Raw genomic sequence first — 19,477 nt, 5'->3', positions numbered from 1 at the left:
GTGGCAGAGGCAGACATAATAAGCACAGATCAGATTCTGAATATATTCTGAAGATGGAGCCAATAAGACTTGAGGGTAAATTATTATGAGGGGTAGCTGAGAAGGGGGAGTCAAGGATGGCTCCAAGCTTTGGCCTGAGCAATAAATGGACAGATGTATCTGCTGTATACTGAGTTGGAGGAGACTGCTGTAAAGATATATGGAGGAGGGGGGAATTGGGAGTTCAGATGGAGATTTGCTGAATTTGAGGTACTTATTAGAAATACAAGCGGAAATGTGGAGTAGGCAGATGAACATACAAGTCTGGAGATCAGGAGAAAAGTCCAGCTAAAGAAAACTGTTAGAGTTACCATCAAATGTAAAGTAGTAAAACCCCAAGGCTGAATGCAATTGCAGGGAGAGTACAGGTAGGTGGGGACAAGAGGTCTGAGGACTGAGCTCTGGACCTCAGAGAGAAAAGCCAACAAGAGAGGAGAATCCGAAGGGGGTGGTGTTCTAGAAGCCAAACGAAGAAGGTGTTTCAAGGAGAAAGAAGTGATGAACTACATCAACTGCAGCTGATAAGGATTTATCCAGTAAGATTTAAGATTTTAAGATTTATCTTAAATCCAGTAAGATAAGGATTTAAGATGAAGACCAATGGACTTGGCAATGTGGAATGGGCTCAAGAGAAAAGAGAAATTGTGGTAGGTGAATATAAAAAACTCTTTAGAGAAGCTTTATTATAAATGGCAGCAGAGAAAAATCAGGGAAATGGGGGAGAGATTTTTCTCAGGATGGGAAAAATTACAGCAGATCTATAAACTGATGAGAACAATCTAACAGAAAAGGTAAAACTGATGATTTAAGAAACGGGGGGGAGGGGAAGAGAACTGTTGGAGCAAGGTATGCAAAAGGGAGCGGAATTTAGTGCAGACCTTTGAAGCAAGACAGTTCACCGACAGTCACAGAGGGAAGGCAAATCATGGGGACGGATACAAGTAGGGGGTAGGGAGGGCAGTGGGAGTTCCTGGAAATTACCTTCTGGTTGCCCCTATTTTTTCCGAAAAATAGGAAACTGAGAAGGAGGATGAGGGAGAGGCAACCGAGCTGTAGGGAGAGCAAAAGGCATAAACCAGTTGGCTAGGAAAGCAGGAGGATGAAATGGACTAGGGAAATAGAAGGACTGCCTGCCAGGTAGAACTAAATGCCTTCCCAAGGTCAGTGATCATCCATTCACAGAAAGACCAATCAGTCTGGTTGTAAGTTTTCCTCCATCCTCGTTCAGTTGTTTGGGTGCAGACACAAAGGAAACAGCAAGGTGGATTTAACTAGAGCTGAAGTTTTACCAGGAAAGTATGACAAGATTAGAAAAGGCAAGGGAACTGAGAATGTATACAAGGAAATGCTTTATTACTGATCCTTAGATCTAAACTGGATTTAAGAAGGGAAATGTGAACATAAGGAACAAAAGGGACAGTGAGTAGGAAGGAGTAGGACCAACAGACTGTGGGTCCTGGTGGGGTTGAAGACTTGTTGGAATAGGGGACCCAGAGAGACAGGATACAAGAGGCAGCCAGAGTGGGACTCTTGCAATTAAGATTGTGGAGGGAACACAACCATGGTTAATCATAAGGCCTGGCCAGCACGTGGCAATGTGTGGTTAGATGGGAGGAAGGAGGTGTCCAAGTTCACTGAAGGAGAGAAAGTCAAGAAATAAAAGGCCAGGGTAATGAAAGGATAATCTATGTAAAAACTAAAATAACCAAGATTTAAGATAGGAGAAGTAATGCAGAGTTAACAGTGAACTACAGCTAAATTCTTTAAGGAACGACATAGAGGGACCAACAGACCTTTTAATAGCAGAAGAGATTATCCATGAGGTATACTCTGATGGCATGAGATGAAAAGTTGGAGGGGTTTTGGAGGAAGAAGTTCTGAAAGCAGCAATGACAATCACCTTCACACCTACACACCTTCAAGCCAAGCAGTACACTGGATATAGGAGAAAACAGCTGACTTTGAGGACATTCTGGGAAAGGTCTGTCCTTAGAAGTGAGCCGTATTTCACCTAGATCAAGAAGATGAAAGGAGTGTTCAGAGAGGTTGAGGACATAGGGAATTTTGCGCACGGGAAGGGTTTTAAAAGCTGAGGAGTCAGAAAAGGATCCATACAAAGGGTTAAGGGAGTCAGAGAGTAACAGAAAACCTAGGAGTTTCCCATATTAATTAGAAAATCAGCTTGTGAATGTCTAGAAAAAACCCCGTTGAGATTTTATTTTGAATGGCATTGAAACCACAGGTCAACTTGGGGAGAACTGATGTCTCTACGTTATTGCAGTTTCCTATCATGTAATGGTATAACCATTTATGTTTTCTTTAATGTCTTTTGATCAAGTTTTGTAACATTCTCAATGAGGATGATAGCCACTAACACTTAAACTGTGCTATTCCATGCCCAGCACTTAACTAAGCACTATATACAAAATCTCCACGGCTACCGTGAGCATATCCCTAGCTTACAAATCGTCCTCTTACCTCTAATGTGACTTCTCTGGGCTTGTGGCCGTCAGAGAGGCTGACTCAGCCTAGAGTGAGCCCCAGGGTTCCTTAGTCTTTGAATGAGTGTCCTTGCCCACGGTCCAGTGACCACACCCTCGGGTCCAGGGACCACTACAAAAGACTGGAAGAACGAAAGAGCTGAGAAACTCTCCTCTGGGGCATGGTTGGTCACAATTCTAACCTTATTTATTTTGATTTGCTGGCTCAAACTTCTTCCTGTCTACTTTGTCCATTTAAGATAATTGGATGTGCGGGGTGGCTCACACTGACCACATCGGTATTTTGAAGCTGAGTCAGAACACCTTACCAAGTAGTTCTGTGTGGTATTCTAGCTCATGGCACAGGTAAAAATAAAGGAAACTGTCACCACACTCTACGAAGTTCTTTTTATAGTGTAGCGTAATTGATGTTCTCTCTCAACACAGCTGATCTGAATCATGGTTGAGTCAAGACAGCATATGGCATCCTTTGCTAAGCTGACAAGTGGTGTGGGTTTCTTTTTTCGGGGGGGAGTTGTTTCGTTTCTTTTTCTTTCTTTTTTTTTTAATAATGACCTTCCTCTCCAACTCCTTATTTTTATTTAATTATTTATTTTTGGCTGTGTTGGGTCTTCGTTGCTGCAGGCGGGCTTCTCATTGCGGTGGCTTCTCTTGTTGGGAGCTCGGGCTCTAGGCACACGGGCTTCAGTCGTTGCGGCACACGGGCTCAGTAGTTGTGGCTCGCAGGCTCTAGAGCACAGGCTCAGTAGTGGTGGCGCACGGGCTCAGGTGCTCCGCAGCACATGGGATCCTCCCGGACCAGGGCTCAAACCTGTGTCCCCTGCATTGGCAGGTGGATTCTTAACTGCTGCACCACCAGGGAAGCCTGTTTCGTTTCATTTTTTGTTTTTGTTTTTGGTGCAGCCGAAGACTCTTGTTGGTCAGAGGCTCAGTAGTGTTTGGGGGAAGCTATGTGAATGTGTGTACATGCAGATGATAGGTTAATTTTGAGTTCTGCGCTATGCTGACCTCTGAAGTGCTCAATATTCCCTTTCCTTATGAAAGTTAGTCAACATACTGATGTGAGCAATGAGGAACACCAAAACATTTTCTACCTCTTGAAATCATCATCATCTGTCATTATTTGATAATTTTTTATACCTCTTACTAGAGTCTTTCCTCTGTGCTCTCACTTTATATATAATGACCCCAGAAAATTAAATAATCTAAAGAAATAATAAAAATACAACCAAGTGCTCACCATGTGCTAGTAGGTACTGAAAATACAGAGGTAAGTAAGAATAATCCTGCTCTCAGATTGTTCTCATTCTAGTGGGACTGGTAGGTGATTAAGTGATCATAATACTCTAGTGAAGTTCTTTGAAAGAGGTAAGGGGAACATAGGACAGAAGCACATAGGTCAAAAAGGCTTTCAGGAGGGGCTGAAATGGTCATTAAAACCTGAGGGAAAATTAGGAGTGTGTGTATGAGGAAAGGAATGAAGTTACAAGTTTAATATTACAGCATTTGAGGTATTCCCCCTATAGTGGTTTGAAGTGAGCTAGAAATACACTGTACCAACTAGAGTTGCATCACTAAACACAGAGCATGGTACACAGCATATGTGAGGTAATTAAATAAGTAAATACTAACACGGTAAATCGAGTTAATAACTTTCAAGCAATCAGAGCAGTCATTATTGACTGGCTGTCAGTGCTAAGAAGTGACTTTCTTCATTACAGCCATTGGCTCTTCACTGTTTATTCAGTTCAACATATATTAAGCACTCACAATGGACCGGGCACTATGCTAGAAGATACCATAAAGAAGACAGACCCTGCCCACAGCAAAGCCACAACCAAGTCAGGGGAAACACATATAAACGTCTATTGCATTATGAAATGAAAGTGCAGTGAGAAAGGAGTTCACACTTTAAACATCTCCCCTCCATTCCAGACACAGTAATCATATGTTTATTTCTAAAAATTATAAATATAGAGCCCAACTTTAAAACAAGGTGGATATCTCCACACAGCAGAAACTGACTGGAAACACTTGGCTATAATCAGGTCTAAAGCCAGAGTGGGACATGTCCAGAGCGGCCTAAGGCCGTCTGCAACTCAACTTGGGCAGGATGAAGAGAACCAAAAGCCACCTACACCTCGTGGTGATCAGAGTCACTACGTAAAAGTCAGTGTTAGGACAGGACTCCCCTGCATCTGAAGAGAGAGAAGAAGAGCTGGACTCAGTGCAGCCCTATGTATGGGTTACCTGCAAAGCTGTGCGCCTCCAACGTCAGGACAAAGCCAAGACGGCTTCAGACATGGAACCCGGTCCAAGATGCTGGCTAGCTTAGTGACCAGATACACGACATCCCAATATCACTATGACACAAATCACCAATAGCAGGAAAACCTGATCTTAGGCTGGGGTCACTGGGGAAATAGGTGGAAGAAAACGCAACATCATTACACAAGGAGGAGTGAGCCCAGAAAGGGAGAAAATGTAACAAATTTCTCAAGGTGAGCCAGCAAACTAAAAGTTCAAAGAGAAAATCTAACCCTAAGAAAAACTGGCCCCTTTCCTCAACACTCCCAATGACAAACCTGCAGAATTTGTGCTTCCCAACCCCGCAACTCTAGACTGTGCTGGCCTAAGCCCTGGGGCCAAGACAAAGAACGTTTCCATCAGAGAGCACAGAAGGGGATCTAGTGTATCTTAAACTAGATGCACAGAATGATCACTTTGAGATTCTCAAGCCGGTGAACCAGCAGGCAAAGAAGAGTGACTACACTGGCAGGAGAAACCCACCCTGATTATCAAGAAGAGTTGCTACTACAAGCTGGGCACCAGGAGGAGTAATCTGGAACTCAGGGGTGCAATGGCTGTCTCTTGGTACTTCCATGTCCAGGGACAGCCACAAACAGGCAGCTGCAGCAAGCACAGACTGACAGGAGACAGGCAACCAAGGGCTCAGCCCCCTCGGCATCACAGCCCAGCTACATACAGTGCTGGGGGGAAAGTCAGGGAAGTCTAGACTGGAAGCAGGAGCAGGGAGATGATTATCCAATTATGGCCTCAGGACAGTCTTCAGCACTGGGGACTGAACTTACTGCACTAACACTCCTGTCCAGGTCTTTCCTTTTAGATTCCAAACAGCTATAGCCTCCAAGAGCCGTGACCGAGTGAACAGTATCAGGCAAGAGGAGGTCTCAGAAGAAGAGCATGCCGTAACAAATCTTCATGGTGTCCCTCACCGCACAGCCTTTGTCCATCCAGATAACAACCCCAGGGGCAATTCTCAACCAGTGGGCAACAGGTTAATAGATAAATCACCCAGCCCTGTGCACAGATAATTTGGAGGTGCACCCCTCAGGGATACCCAGTGGGGTTGAGTTCCAGCTGCCTACAACGTCATTACCACTCAATACGGCATCCCTACATTGGTTGTTCCCCCTTCCACACCTAGCTTCCCCCGTGCCACACTCCTGACTGCTGGGGGTCACCTATGATTAAATTACTTCACCCAGGTCCCTACCTCAAATTCTGCTTTGGGGAAAAAAAAAATCCAAAGGCTCAGGTATACAAGGAGACATGTATAAAGATGGTCTCTGCAGTACCGTTTGAATTATCAAAAATTCAGGACAAATCCAATACCCATCAGTAAGAAAAAAGGTAGGTAAATTATGATGTAAGCTTATGAAGGGACACTCTACAGCAGTTGAAGTTAATGGTCTAGCTCTCTGTGTATAAAAACTGGTAGCACTCGAAAACAGAGCAAAAATTAAAGATGCAAACTGCAGAGTGTACAGCAAAACATACAGTATAACACGTACAAGGGAGGGAGGAATGAGACTGGAAAGTGAAACAAGAGCCCTACCCAGCACTCTCACCTCCGGACATTCACGCCCTTCTGTGTGACCCTTAGAACACGCAGTAGTAAGGGTATGTCCTTTCCAAGACGATAAAGGCACCCCAGCTCCCATCTCGAGTGGGCTCTCTTGGATCGTTTGCTTTCGAACAAGCCGGCTGCCGAGGCACGAGCAGCCCTGGGGAGGGGTCCACATGGTGAGGAACTGGAGCTTTCTGCCCAGAGCCACTCGTGTGAGCATGGAACCCCGACCTCCCACCCCAGTGAGGCCTTCGGGAGACCAAAGACCTGGCCCACGGCTTGACTGCAGCCTCGCGCAAGACCCCAAGCCAGATCCACCCAGCTAAGCAGCTCCCAGATTCCGGACCCTAATAAACTGTGTGAAACGATAAATGTCTGTGGCTTCAAGCTGCTAACTTGTGGGGTTATTTGTTCTAATACCGAGGACATTAACAATATCAGTAATGTTTTGGATTTTGAGAGAACAAAATCTTAACATTTGTTGATTTTGCAAGTGAAATACATGGGTACTTGTTATATTATCTGTTATATCATCCTCCATAAAGGCATTAACATTATTATATATTTGTGGGTTTTGACTTGACAAGTGTTTAAAAATAAGCAAACAAACCAACAAAAACACTAGAGTGAAAGTTAACGGAAAGCTTCAATTTCCTTTTTCCTTAGAGTACACAAGTATGGTTTTCTAAAATGTCAGCTCCTAAAGCACAGTCGCTCCATGCAAAATCATCTCAATTCCTCGCTCATGTCATAATGTAAGTTACTGTCAAGTACTCACTTTTTTATTGGAAATTCTACAACTTTTTAAAATTATTTAATATCGCTAAAATACCTTTCTACCAAGGAATTAAGATTTTGTAATAAATTACTGCCTACATCTTTTGGATCTGAAAAACCAATTTTCTTCCACTGACTTGAGTTATTAAATCTATTCCTTATTCTAAAGTTCCAGAGGCAGTTCCAAAGCCTATAAAAACAAGAACTTGATCATGGAATTGAGATGAAATTAAAAATTTTACAAGCACTATTTTAAAATATGAAAAAAATTCAAGAATTACCACACTTTTCATTTCTTTTCACTCCTGATTCTGACTAGAGCCTGCAATAATAACAGTGGCGTTTGCTGGCATCAACTACGTGCCAGGCACCATTCCAGACTCGACATCCAGCACCCCCTAATACCCACATCAACCCTACAAGGTAGGCATTATTATAATACCCGTTCTACCAGGGTAGAACTGAGGCTCAGAGAAGTTAAAAATATTTGCAGTTCATGCAGCTACCATGTTGCAGTACTTAGATTTGAAACTAGACCTACGCCTTACAAAAGGCTTTTTCCCCTGAAACCCACTGAGTCCAAAAAGATATCAATATTTCATACTGACACATTTCAACAGGGAGACGAAGAAGCTCCCCGAACTCAAATTGTTTAAAAAAAACAATTTCAGTCACTCTGCAAAACAGCCCCTGCATTATTCACAGGTCACAAAGAGCCGAGGCAAATCCCACTCCTACCCCAGAGGAAGGAGATCTCAGGTTCCACAGCAGTAGGATGACATCACACTACGGCTACCCCTGCAATGCAAGATTCCAAAAGCACCCTCACACTGCGATCTTCAGTGGGCAATGAGCTGAAATTTCCAGCCACGTTACTTCCCTTATCCTTCCAGGATTACTTCCATTTCTTTCTACCTTTGGTTTCAAGCATTTCATGCATTCACACATCAGTCACTTCAGCTCATCTCAGGCTCCGGAAATAGAGAGCACTGTGTGGCATAGATGAAAATGTAAAACAAAGCCCGACTCACTCTAACTGTATGAAGAACATTAGATAAATCTCTCGTTTCTTAGAGCAAAATTTTACAATTCACAAACATTGTTTTACCACAAAGTCTGAGATTCAGCTCGAATAAGTTCTTCTGGGGGTGGCAAGGAGAAGGACAATAATTTTACACACAGAAAACTGAGATATAACTTACATACAGTGAATTACACAGATCATTAGTGTTTAACGAGTTGTGTCAAATCCAGGCAACCAACACCCATCTAGATAGAGCACATTTCCTTTACTCCAGAAAATTCCCTCATGCTCCTTCCCAGTCAACCCCCAACCTCCTGTGACAACCATTGTTCATGTCTGTATTGCCAACTAGCGATACAGACAAGATTAGCTTTGCCAATTGTAGAACTTCATAGAATCATACAGTATGTACTGTTTGTCTAGCTTCTTGCATTCAGTATGTTTTGAGATTCGTCCATGTTGTTGTGTACACTGGTGGTTCATTCATTTCAATTACCGGGCAGTTTTAGCCATTCTCCCATTGACGGACATTCGAGTTGGTTCCATGCAGTATTTGGCTATTACCAATAAAGCTGCTATAAACATTCTTTTACAAGCCTTTTGTGAACGTATGTTCTAGAGTAAATACCTAGGGTCATAGGCAAGTGTACGTTTAACTTTATAAAAAACTGCCAAAATGTTTCCCAAAGTGGTTGCACCATTTACACTCCCACCAGCAATGTACGAGAGTTCCAGTTGCTCCTCCACAACCTTGCCAAAATTTGGTGCTGTCAGTCATTCTAATCCTAGCAATTCTAATGAGTATGCAGAGGTATCTCATTATGGTTTTACTTGTTTATAACAGCTTTATTGAGATATAATTAACAAAGCATACAATTCACTCATTTAAACTATATAATTCGATGGATTTTGGTATATTACATTATTAACTTTTGTAATTGTGGTAAAACAAATATGTAACATAAAATTTGCCATTTTGACCATCTTTAAGTGTAGAATTCAGTGGCTTTAATTATATTCATAATGTTGTACAACCATCACCACTAATTCCAAAACTTTTCTAAGACCCCAAACAAACTCTGTAACCTTTAAACAATAACTCCCCCCACCAACGCCTGGTAATCTCTAATCTCCTTTCTGTCTCTATGAATTTGCCAATTCTAAGTACTTCATAGAGGTGGAATCTTACAATATTTGTCCTTTTATGCCTGGCTTCTTTCACTTAGCATGTTTTCAAGGTTCTCCCACATTATAGCATGTATCAGGACTTTATTCCTTTTTATGGGCTAAATAATATTCCACTGTAGGTACATACCACATTTTGTTTATCCATTCATCTGCTGATGGACACTTAGGTTGTTTCCATCTCTTGGCTATTGTGAATAATACCTCAATGAACACTGGCATACAAGTATCTGTTTGAGTCCCTGCTTTCAACTCTCTTGAGTACGTACATCCCGAAGAGTGGAACTGCTGGGTCATACTCTGTGTTTAGCTTTTTGAGGTGCCACCAAACTGTTTTCCACAGTAGCTGAACCATTTCACATTCCCACCAGCAATATACAAGGGTTCCAAATTCTCTACATCCTCACCAACACTTACTTTCCATTTTTTGGCAACAGCCATCCTAAAAAGCATAGAGTGGTGCCTCACTGTTTTAATATGCATTTTCTTGATGATTAATGACGCTGAGTACTTTATCACATGTTTGCTGGCCATTTATATAATCTTCCTTTGTAAAGCACAGATTTTTATGACCAATTTTTAATTGGATTGTCTTTTTATTATTGAGTTGCAGGAGCACTTTTATATATTCCAAAGCAAGTTCTTTGTCAGATATATGTATTGCAAATATTTTCAGCCTATGGCTTGCCTTTTTCATTTTCTTAATGGTGCCTTTTGATGAGCAGAAGTTTTTTTAATTTTGATAAAGTCTAGCTTGATAATCAGTTTTTTATTGCAAGGTTAATGTTATCTGTGTCCTAGATAAGAAATGTCTGCCTACACACAATATCACAAAGATATTCTCCCATCTTCTAAACATTTTATAGTTTTAGCTTTTATGTTTAGGTCTACAATCCACGTTGAAATATTTTTTGTGAATGGTCCAAGGTATGGGTCAAAGTTCACTTTATTCCAATTAGATATCAAGTTGTTCTACCACCACCATTTGTTGAAATAATTTTTAGATTGACTTTGGTTTAGAGTTCGCAAATATTTTGGAAATGGGCTTAACACGCCTTACACAACATTCAGCATTCAATAAAAGATAGGACCAAATGACTAAACACAAGAAGACAGAAAATGACAATAGATAGTTATCAGGCACATTCTCTAAAAAAAACTATAATTAATATGCTTAAGAAGGTAAATGACAAAATGAATTTCAACAGAGTAAAATCCATTTAAAAAAAACAAACAGAAATTCTGCAATAACTCAAAACTACAATACCTGAAACTAAGAACACAATAGATGATAGCACATTAGACATAGCAGAAAAGAGGCACAGAGAACTAGAAGGCAAATTAGCAGAAAAATTTCAAATAACCAAAGCTCAGAGAGAATGGGAAATACATAAAGGAGGCTTTGAGAGATATAAAATACAGTGAAAGGTTTAACATATGTGTAATTACAGCCCTTGAAGGAAAGGAAAGAACAGGAGAGAAGCAGTATTTGAAGAAACACTGGCTGACAATTTCCTAAACTGTTCAAAGACACCCAATTCAAGAAGCATTATCCAAACAGGATAATTACAAAAAAGCCAACCATCTGTCCTCATAGGCCTTCATTCTGGAAGGAGACAGAGAACAAATAAGAAACTACTATTAATAATTACATAGTAAATATGTTAGAATCTAATACGTTCTTTCTTTAAAAAAGGGAAAATAGTTTATAAGGTAAAGGGGTCCCAAAGTATGGAGGGAAGTATCTGCACTATTATATAGGATATACAAGGCCATGAAGGAAGTAATCAGAAAAATAATTTTGACTAAACATAGGTTAACAAGAAAAAAGTAGCCACACTGAGAGAAGCTTAAAAAAATTATCATCTACATGAACATGGAAGAAAAAAGACTATGCACGCACCATGAGTAATCACTTACACAAACAGCGGCAATTTGTTAAGCACCTACAATTATCAGACTGTATGCTAGATGCTAGGGATACAGGGAGTGTGATACACTTTATTCAAGAAGCTTATCGGATGGAAGAGCAATGAGGTATCAGTTTAAGCATGAGAAGAATTTACAGAAAGCAGTATCCAAATGTTACACTGTTTCATGAATACTCAAGAACCAGAACATAATCTTCCCTACAGAAAAAAACAGAGTAGCATTACTCAACAGAGCTTACTGTGGTGATGGAACAATTCTGTATCTGCACGGTCCAATAAGGTTAACCACCAGCCACCCGTGACTGCCTACCGAGTACGTCAAATGTGGCTGGTACAAGGAATGGAATTACTAATTCTACTTAATGCTAATTAATTTAAATAGCCACATGTCACGAGTGGCTGCACAGACAGTGGAGGTATAGAGTATGACAACCAATCTCACTTGGTTCTACACTTTAATAGAGGAGTCTGCATACGTCATAAAGATAAATGATGAAGAAATACATCATAAGGGTAACTAAAGGGCTGGAAAATAAAACCTCCAGGAGAAGGCTGAAAACAGAATTCTTAATGTATTTACATCTTACTCTGTTCCAGAAAGAATCTAGCATAACTTGTAAAGACTCGGAGCACAGCCAAGAAAAATCACTTGTTAAATGTTAAAAATGCAGATGCGTACATTAAAAAGGTATAAAACAAATTTAAAACAACTAATAAAAAGAACCACCTTCCACAAGGAAGAAATAACTGAATAGCCTCTTGGTACTGGTATTTTATGACCATAAGCAATTTTTTTTTTTTACAGATTTTAGTGGTTAAGACACTATTCAAGGAGTGGGTTATAGAACATGGATTTAATCCAGAGGACGAAAATTTTAGCTTGGTATACTGATGATCTATATACCAATATATATAACAAATTACCCCCAAAACTGAGCAGTTTAAAACAAACCCATTTATGGTCTCACACAGGTCAGAGTCTCTCGTGAGCTTGCACACATGGCTGTGGGCTTGACCGGGACTGAGAGGATCCACTTCCCGGATGGTCATCACATGGCTGCTGGCAGGAGGCCTCAGTTCCTCACCACACAGATCTCTCTACTTGGACGCTTGAGTGTCCTCACAACATGGCAGCTGGCTTTGTCAGAGTGAGTGATCCAAGAGAGAAAGCAAAGGGGAAGCTGCACGGACTTCTGTGTCTCAGAAGTCACACACTGTCATTTCCCCCAGGTCTATCATTTACAAATAAGCACTAAGTTCAGCCCACACTCAAGGGAGGAGGAATTCTTTTGTTCCATCAATTACTTTCTTACTTTCCTCAGTATGTTTTTGCTTTGGCCGGTGTTTTTCTATTTGCTACTCTGAGGCCTCATTTTGCTTCACTTTACATCCCATCCAACTCCTAACACCTTGGTCCATCCTCCTTCTCGGTCCATTGACATTGGATGGATCCTCTCAGAGCAGCTGGACTCTGGAAACCCCCTGAGTTTCTGTGAGGGTGATTTGCCCAAAGACACACAAAGAAGTAGTGGCAGAATCAGGACCAGAAGCCGGATCTCACAAACTCTCATCAAGGGCTCTCTGCCCCACCACACAACTATATGTCTCCCTATCCCAAGACCTGCACATCAGTTCACCTTTCCTGGTCTTCAAACTCCGCCTGGAATTAGGACAAACTTCCTGCCAGCCCCAGGAAAAACTCAAATCAAATATGGGACACATCTTCACTTCCTCATTCTTCCCCAACAATCCAATTGGTCCCTGAGTCTTATCTATTCAATCTTGTAAATATTTTTCAATATTTATCCTACCCACCCCATAGATAACATCCTAAATTCAGGCACTTTTCTCTTTCACTTGGGCTTCTGCATCTTCTTAAAAGTCCCCTGCCTCTACCCTCACCCTAATGTATCCCCAGCAGTGGCAGTCAGAGATCTTTCTAATATACAGATCTTGCCACGCCATGCCCTTGAAAGAACCTTCAATGGTTCCCCCCTCGCGGGACAGAGTCAAGAAAGGTCTTGTAAACTGGCTCGGGGTCTCGGATTTTATCCTCCAGGTTATAGTGTCCTGATGTTTGACCATCTCCTCTGTACCATACACCTTACCTATGTTATCTCATTTAGACCACTCAGAAACTGTGCAAAATCAGCACACAGTCCCTTTGCACATACTGTTCTTTCTAATTAGCCCTCTCATCTGTAAGCCACGAAGCCAAAGTAATCTAAAACCTTTCCTGGCCCACCAATCTACCCATGAGGTCCGCAGTTCCCCCTGTGCCACTACCTCTTCTTGTCTAGACCCCCCATTACAATCTGTTTACACAGCAATTACTCCAACATGCTTGAAAAAAGGGAGGTATCACATTCATCTCTGCACCTTCAGCCTCTAGAAAAGAACCTGTTTCAGAGTAGGTGCTTAGTAAAGGTAGATAACTGATTACTGACTAAAAGGAGGGTCCTCATGGTATAGATATGCCCAAGCAGTAACTCACTCAACACACCTCCCAGAGTGTCATATCAATTAACATATCTCCCCCAAATCCCAAGGAGCAGTGGCCTGGGCTCTTAGCACTCTTCCAATTGCTCAACACTTCTTACTGTGATTTAAGGCAGTAGAAGTGCTCAGATCAAAAGGACCTCTAGGACTTCTATGCTCCCTCTACTCTTTGCTATCTGCTGGTTCCCCAGAACAGGACTTTCCAGGAGAAGACTTTTTATTTTTCAACTTCATCACCTAACACAAAACCTGGCACATGGGGGACCATCCATAAATGTGTTAAAGGATAATATCAGCTAGCAGTTACTTAGTACTATGTGTCAGATATGTGCTAAGGATTTAATATGCATTATCTCATTTAATCCTGACAAACCATGTCCCCAGAAAGGTACTGTCCAACATTATTCCTATTAAACAGACGTGGCAACTGAGGCCCAGAAAAGACTAGAACAAAATCAAACAGGCACTGACTGAGGGCATCACATACTTTATATTTTCACATGCTTTATTTCATTTATTCCTCTGTACAATTCAGAAATGAAGTCATGTATTATACTCCCATTTTTACGCAAGAAATCTTAAGGCTTGGAAAAACTGCACAATAACGCACGCACAGCTTGTAGGGCCAGGAACCAAATCCAGGTCTGTCAGGCTCCTGGGCACCTTTGACAATGGCCATCTGGCCCTTCAATGCCAGAGTAAGGATTGAAGTGGCCTCTCCACAAAGCGCGGCCACCACTGGGGATGCAAAGCCTGAGCTGACAGGCCGAATGGAGTGACGCCACCTCCCACCTTACACATCTGTAACGTGTCTCTCCCCCACCAGCACGTATGCTGACTCCGGCGTCCTGTGGGTCTGTTCCCATTACAGGAGCGCCATCAACGCGACTCAACTAACCAAACAGGCAGCAAGCGGCCAAAGCCTCACTTGGCTCGGTCCCCCTTCCTGCACCCCGGCTTCACACCTGTACTGACGGGCGGGGAGCTGGTGTCAGCCCCCTGGGGCACCTCGGGGACCGGGCGCGGGAGGACGCGGGCCTGGCATCGGCGGCCCGGGGCCCCTCGGGCGCATCGCGGAGGCCGCCACCCCGCGGACGTCCCGGGAGGAGGGGGCGGCCCGCTCCCCAGAGGCCGCGCCCCCGCCCCGCTCCCGCAGCCCCACCGGGCCGCCCCCGACGCTCGCGCCGCCCGGGCCGTTACCGATTCCGCTGCTCTTTGAAGAGCGCCGTCAGCGCACGGAGAGCCTCCAGGTCCTGGATGGGCGCGGGCACCATGACGCCGGACAGCCTGCCGGGCGGCGGCCTGGGCGCCGCCATCTTGCCGCTCGCAGCTCGGGCCGAGCCGGCGACGACGAGGAGCAGCAGGAGGAGGAGCAGGAGGGAAGGCAGAAGGGGGAGGAGCGCGCCCGCAGCCTCCTGACGCCGCCGCCGCCGCCGCCGACTCTGCGCCGCTGTAGCCCGTGGCCGGGCTGGGAGAGCGCGAGAGCACGCGCCCCGCCTCGCCTCGGGCTGGAGGACGCAACGGCTCGGTTAGGGGAGGGGGCGCGGGCGGAAGTCCCGCCTGTAGGGAGGGGGCGCCGGCCGGAAGTTCGGCCTGTGGGGAGGGGGCGCGGGCGGAAGTTGTGTTTGAGGGGGCGGGGAAGTCAGGAGGGTGGAGGATCCCAGAGAAGTCTGGATGGGGCACTGGGACAGGGGCACCCTGAGGGGGGAGGTGCGGGCAGAGGGGGTCTCCCCGGGAGGGGTATGAGGAAGGGTGGGGAGTCCTGCAGAGGCTCCCCCGGCGGAAAAGGCTGAAGACCTGGATCCTGCGGTTGGGTGGGTTGACCAGTGCCCACACCGACCCACCCGGAACTGGAGCAGTCTGTCTCCAGCTTGCAAGTCTCAGACCCTGGAAGCTCACTTCCCAATTCGTACTGATCATTTACTGACGATAACAGTTCATTTACCAGGCCTGCTTGGGATGAGAATACGTCGTTCCACCTCATCGAGGGCTTTATATACAATTAGATGTCAAGGAGCTAAATTCTACATAGGTAGGGTAAGAATTGTGTTTTTCTAAGGGAAGTGAGTATATTTTATAGGAATCAGACAAGGCTTCTCTGGGGTGTTGGTAACTCGTATGTTTTCTTTCCACCACGCTTTATCATATCATGTATATGTCCTTTCAACAGGCATTGTTGCCAAGTCCCATGCTAGGTGCTGGACAAACGGTGGTCCCTCGGTATCTGTGTGGGATTGGTCCGGGATCTCCCATGGACACCAAAATCCGTGGATGCTCAAGTCCCGTAGTTGGCCCTCTGTATCCACGGATGTGGAACTCATGGATACAGAGGGACGCCTGTGTAAATAACAATAAGAGACGATCCCAACCCTGAAGAAACTCAAAGACTATTGAGAGAGAGACATGCAAACATAATTGAATACAGTTGATTACTGCTATGACAGAGGACTACACAAATTGCTATGGAACCATTTAAAAGATGTAAATAGTACCCTCTACATTTTTACTGGAAGAGTAAGTGTGTGTTTATAACGTAGCGCTTTTGATGTTCTTTGCTAAATAAAATTTAAAGACCCAGTAAACACCACCAGAGTATGCAGGAGAGCTGAAACATGAACAAGCAAGTCACCTGATATTGTAATTCAGCCTTACCCATTTAACTGACTACATATTCATTCATTCCACAAGGATTTCTATGTACCTACTATGTGCCAGGCATTAGATCACCTGGCAGTGCTCAAGACCATTCAAAATGTTTAACAATCCTTAAACTAGCAGGGCAAAATCTCCCAATTTTCCCCTGAAGAACAGGGAATAGGAAAACGTACTGTCACCAATCAAGACCTTACCCCTTGGACTTCCCTGGTGGCACCGTGGTTAAGAATCCGCCTGCCAACGCAAGGAACAAGGGTTCGAGCCCTGGCCCAGGAAGATGCCACATGCTGCGGAGCAACTAAGCCCGTGCACCACAACTACTGGGCCCCCGTGCCACAACTACTGAAGCCTGCACACCTAGAGCCCGTGCTCCGCAACAAGGGAAGCCACAATAATGAGAAGCCCGCGCACCGCAATGAAGAGTAGCCCCTGCTCACTGCAACTAGAGAAAGCCCACGCACAGCAACGAAGACCCAACACAGCCAAAAATTAATTAATTAAGGAAAAAACCTTACCCCTTAGTTTTCTATCCTTAATTGTAAAACAAAAGTAACTACTCTGATTCTTCCAGAAAACATGTCCCATAATATTCAAATTCATTACCTGGAATATTGCAGTATGAACCTGACTGCTCTCTTTGCTTCTTCTCTTGCCTCCCTACATTCTAGATCCTTTAAAAATATTATAAGTCAACATTTCACTTTGCTCAAAACCCTCTAAAGGATTTCCATTTCACTCAGAACAAGAACCAAAGTTCTTCCAATGGAAGAGTCCCTAAATAGGGCACGTCCTTCGTCCTTCCCCCACTCTGATCACATCTACTAGCCTCTTCCTCATCCATTGAGCTTCAGCCACACTGCCTTCCTTGTACCCCACCTGGGGATGTACCCTCCTGCCTCAGGATTTTGCACATGCTGTTCCTTTTGCATGGAACACCTTCAATGCTCTCCCAGCAGATACTTGTGTGGTTTACTTCCTTCATCTGCTCAAAAGACCTCTTAATGGGTTTCCCTTATCAGTCTTTAAAACTGTAACACACCACCCAAATTCCTGGTCCTCAGGACTTTTTCTCCATAGCCCTTAACAGTTTCTATATCATATCCTTTACTTACCTATTTATTTATCGTTACTTTATTTTGTGAACTGCCAGAATGTTTAAGCTCCATGAGGACAAAGATTGTTGTCCTTTTTTTTTTTTAAACTTTTGTATCTCCAGTATCTAGAAAAGGGCCGGCTATGTGGTAATTGCTTAGTAAATGTCAATTAAGTTAATGAACAAAAGATATTTTTAAAATATATTTTCAGAAAAGAGAAAGGAAATAACATGCCTCCAGAAGAAGGTCAACAATTCAAAAAGTACAGGAAAGAGGAAGGATGCAAGAGAGGAAGAAAAAATTTATAAAGAAGATTAAAAGAGAAATAGAGACATTAACAGGACAGACTAGAAGTATGGGTGAGTATAAGAAACAAAAGGATATTAAATTGGTCAAACAGTGGGGTGTCATTGACTGCCTGGAATTGACTAGAGGATTTCAACCCTGGCTGAATTGACAGAACTAAGTTAATATTTCACTTGGGCTAAATGGCATTTTTTAAATGGTACATAATCACGCCTTAGGATGAGCGGCCACCACGTAGAAGTAGGTGAGTTAAACTTCAGATGAAATTTGCGATATGTTCTTGTATTCAGCCCACTGCAGAAGAGTTGCATCAGCAATGATTCAATAATCAAGAAGTGAAAATAAGTAAATAAAAAAGAAAGGAAAAAGAAATGGGGGAACAAGAAAAGCAAGGGAGAAAGTAGGTGAGGTGCAAGGCAAAAATATTTGGACCAAAGTGCGTATGGTTTTGGCAATGAAAGTGAATGCTGGTAAAGGGAACAAAAGATGAGCGACGGGGGAGAGAAACATTCTTGCCTGTGTTGGCTACTCTCTCTGAAACCTTGTTCTTACCATCTCTGCCTATGATTCTCTCACTAGAAAGTTTATGCCATATATCAGCCCCTCCACTGAAACATCATGTTAGTTAGGTGCCGGAGTCAGCCCACAACTCTCTTTGGCACTAACTTTGCAGAGTCAGCCTTCTACTGTAGACGTGTTTATGTACTGTCTTTCGAATCTGAGATTCCTCAAGGCAGGGACTTTATCTTCTTCATCCTGTTCAGGACCAAGTTCAATGCCTTGTGCTTAGAAGCAATGCTATAAATATTCGCGGAACTGAAATCTTTAGAGATCAAAGGAAAAAAATAACAGAATAGTGTACTTGTTAAGAGCAGGGATCAGCAAACCACAGCCTGCAAGCCAAATCTTTCCCACTATCTATTTTCTTAAATGTTATTGGAAACTGTCACACTCATTCGTTTACACATTGCCTATGGCCTCTCTGATGCTACAGTGGCAGAGTTGAGTAGTCGTGACAGAGACTGTAGGCCTACAAAGTCTAAAATATTAACTATTTGGCTTTTCACAGGAAAGGTTTGCCAACCTCTGGTAAAGTGCATGAGCTCTGGAACCAGACAAACTTGGATGATGTGAATCCTGCTTTCATCTCTTAGCACCTGACTTTGGACAAGTAACCACCTTTTAAAGCCTTTTTTTTTTTTTCATTTGTAAAATGGAATAGTAATAATACATACTTAATTGAGCGGTTGGGAAGATTCAGTGAGATAGTCTATGTCGCTATGATAGCCCCGTGTCTGTCATATATTTAGAAGTAAGCCATTCGCAAGAAGGAAAAATACTGCATGATTAGTCAAAATCATAGTGCAGATGGCCAGGGGCTGGGGGAGGAAAGAATGAGGATTTTTTTTTTTTTTTAATGCACATAGAGTTTTCAGTTTCACAAGGTGAAAAGAATTATGGAGATAGATGGTGGTGATGGTTACACATTATGAATGCATTTAATATTACTGACCAGTACATTTAAGATAAGATAGCAAATTTTACATTATGTGTGTTTTAACACAATTTTAAAAATTATTTATTAATTTATTTGA

General features: G+C 43.1%; 1 protein-coding gene across 1 annotated transcript in view; it reads right to left on the bottom strand.

The window, feature by feature from the left end:
- ATXN10 (ataxin 10) overlaps window positions 1–15,365 on the bottom strand; it is a 152,956-nt gene extending 137,591 nt beyond the window's left edge. The window contains exon 1 of the mRNA XM_060025818.1: window positions 15,028–15,365. Coding sequence (XP_059881801.1) covers window positions 15,028–15,143 — 116 coding nt within the window. The 5' untranslated portion in view covers window positions 15,144–15,365. The remainder of the gene's footprint in view (window positions 1–15,027) is intronic.
- Window positions 15,366–19,477: the final 4,112 nt, after the last annotated feature.

This window comes from Delphinus delphis, chromosome 11 (assembly GCF_949987515.2).
Source record: "Delphinus delphis chromosome 11, mDelDel1.2, whole genome shotgun sequence".
Lineage (NCBI taxonomy): Eukaryota > Metazoa > Chordata > Mammalia > Artiodactyla > Delphinidae > Delphinus > Delphinus delphis.
This window is presented reverse-complemented; position numbering and strand designations above follow the sequence as displayed.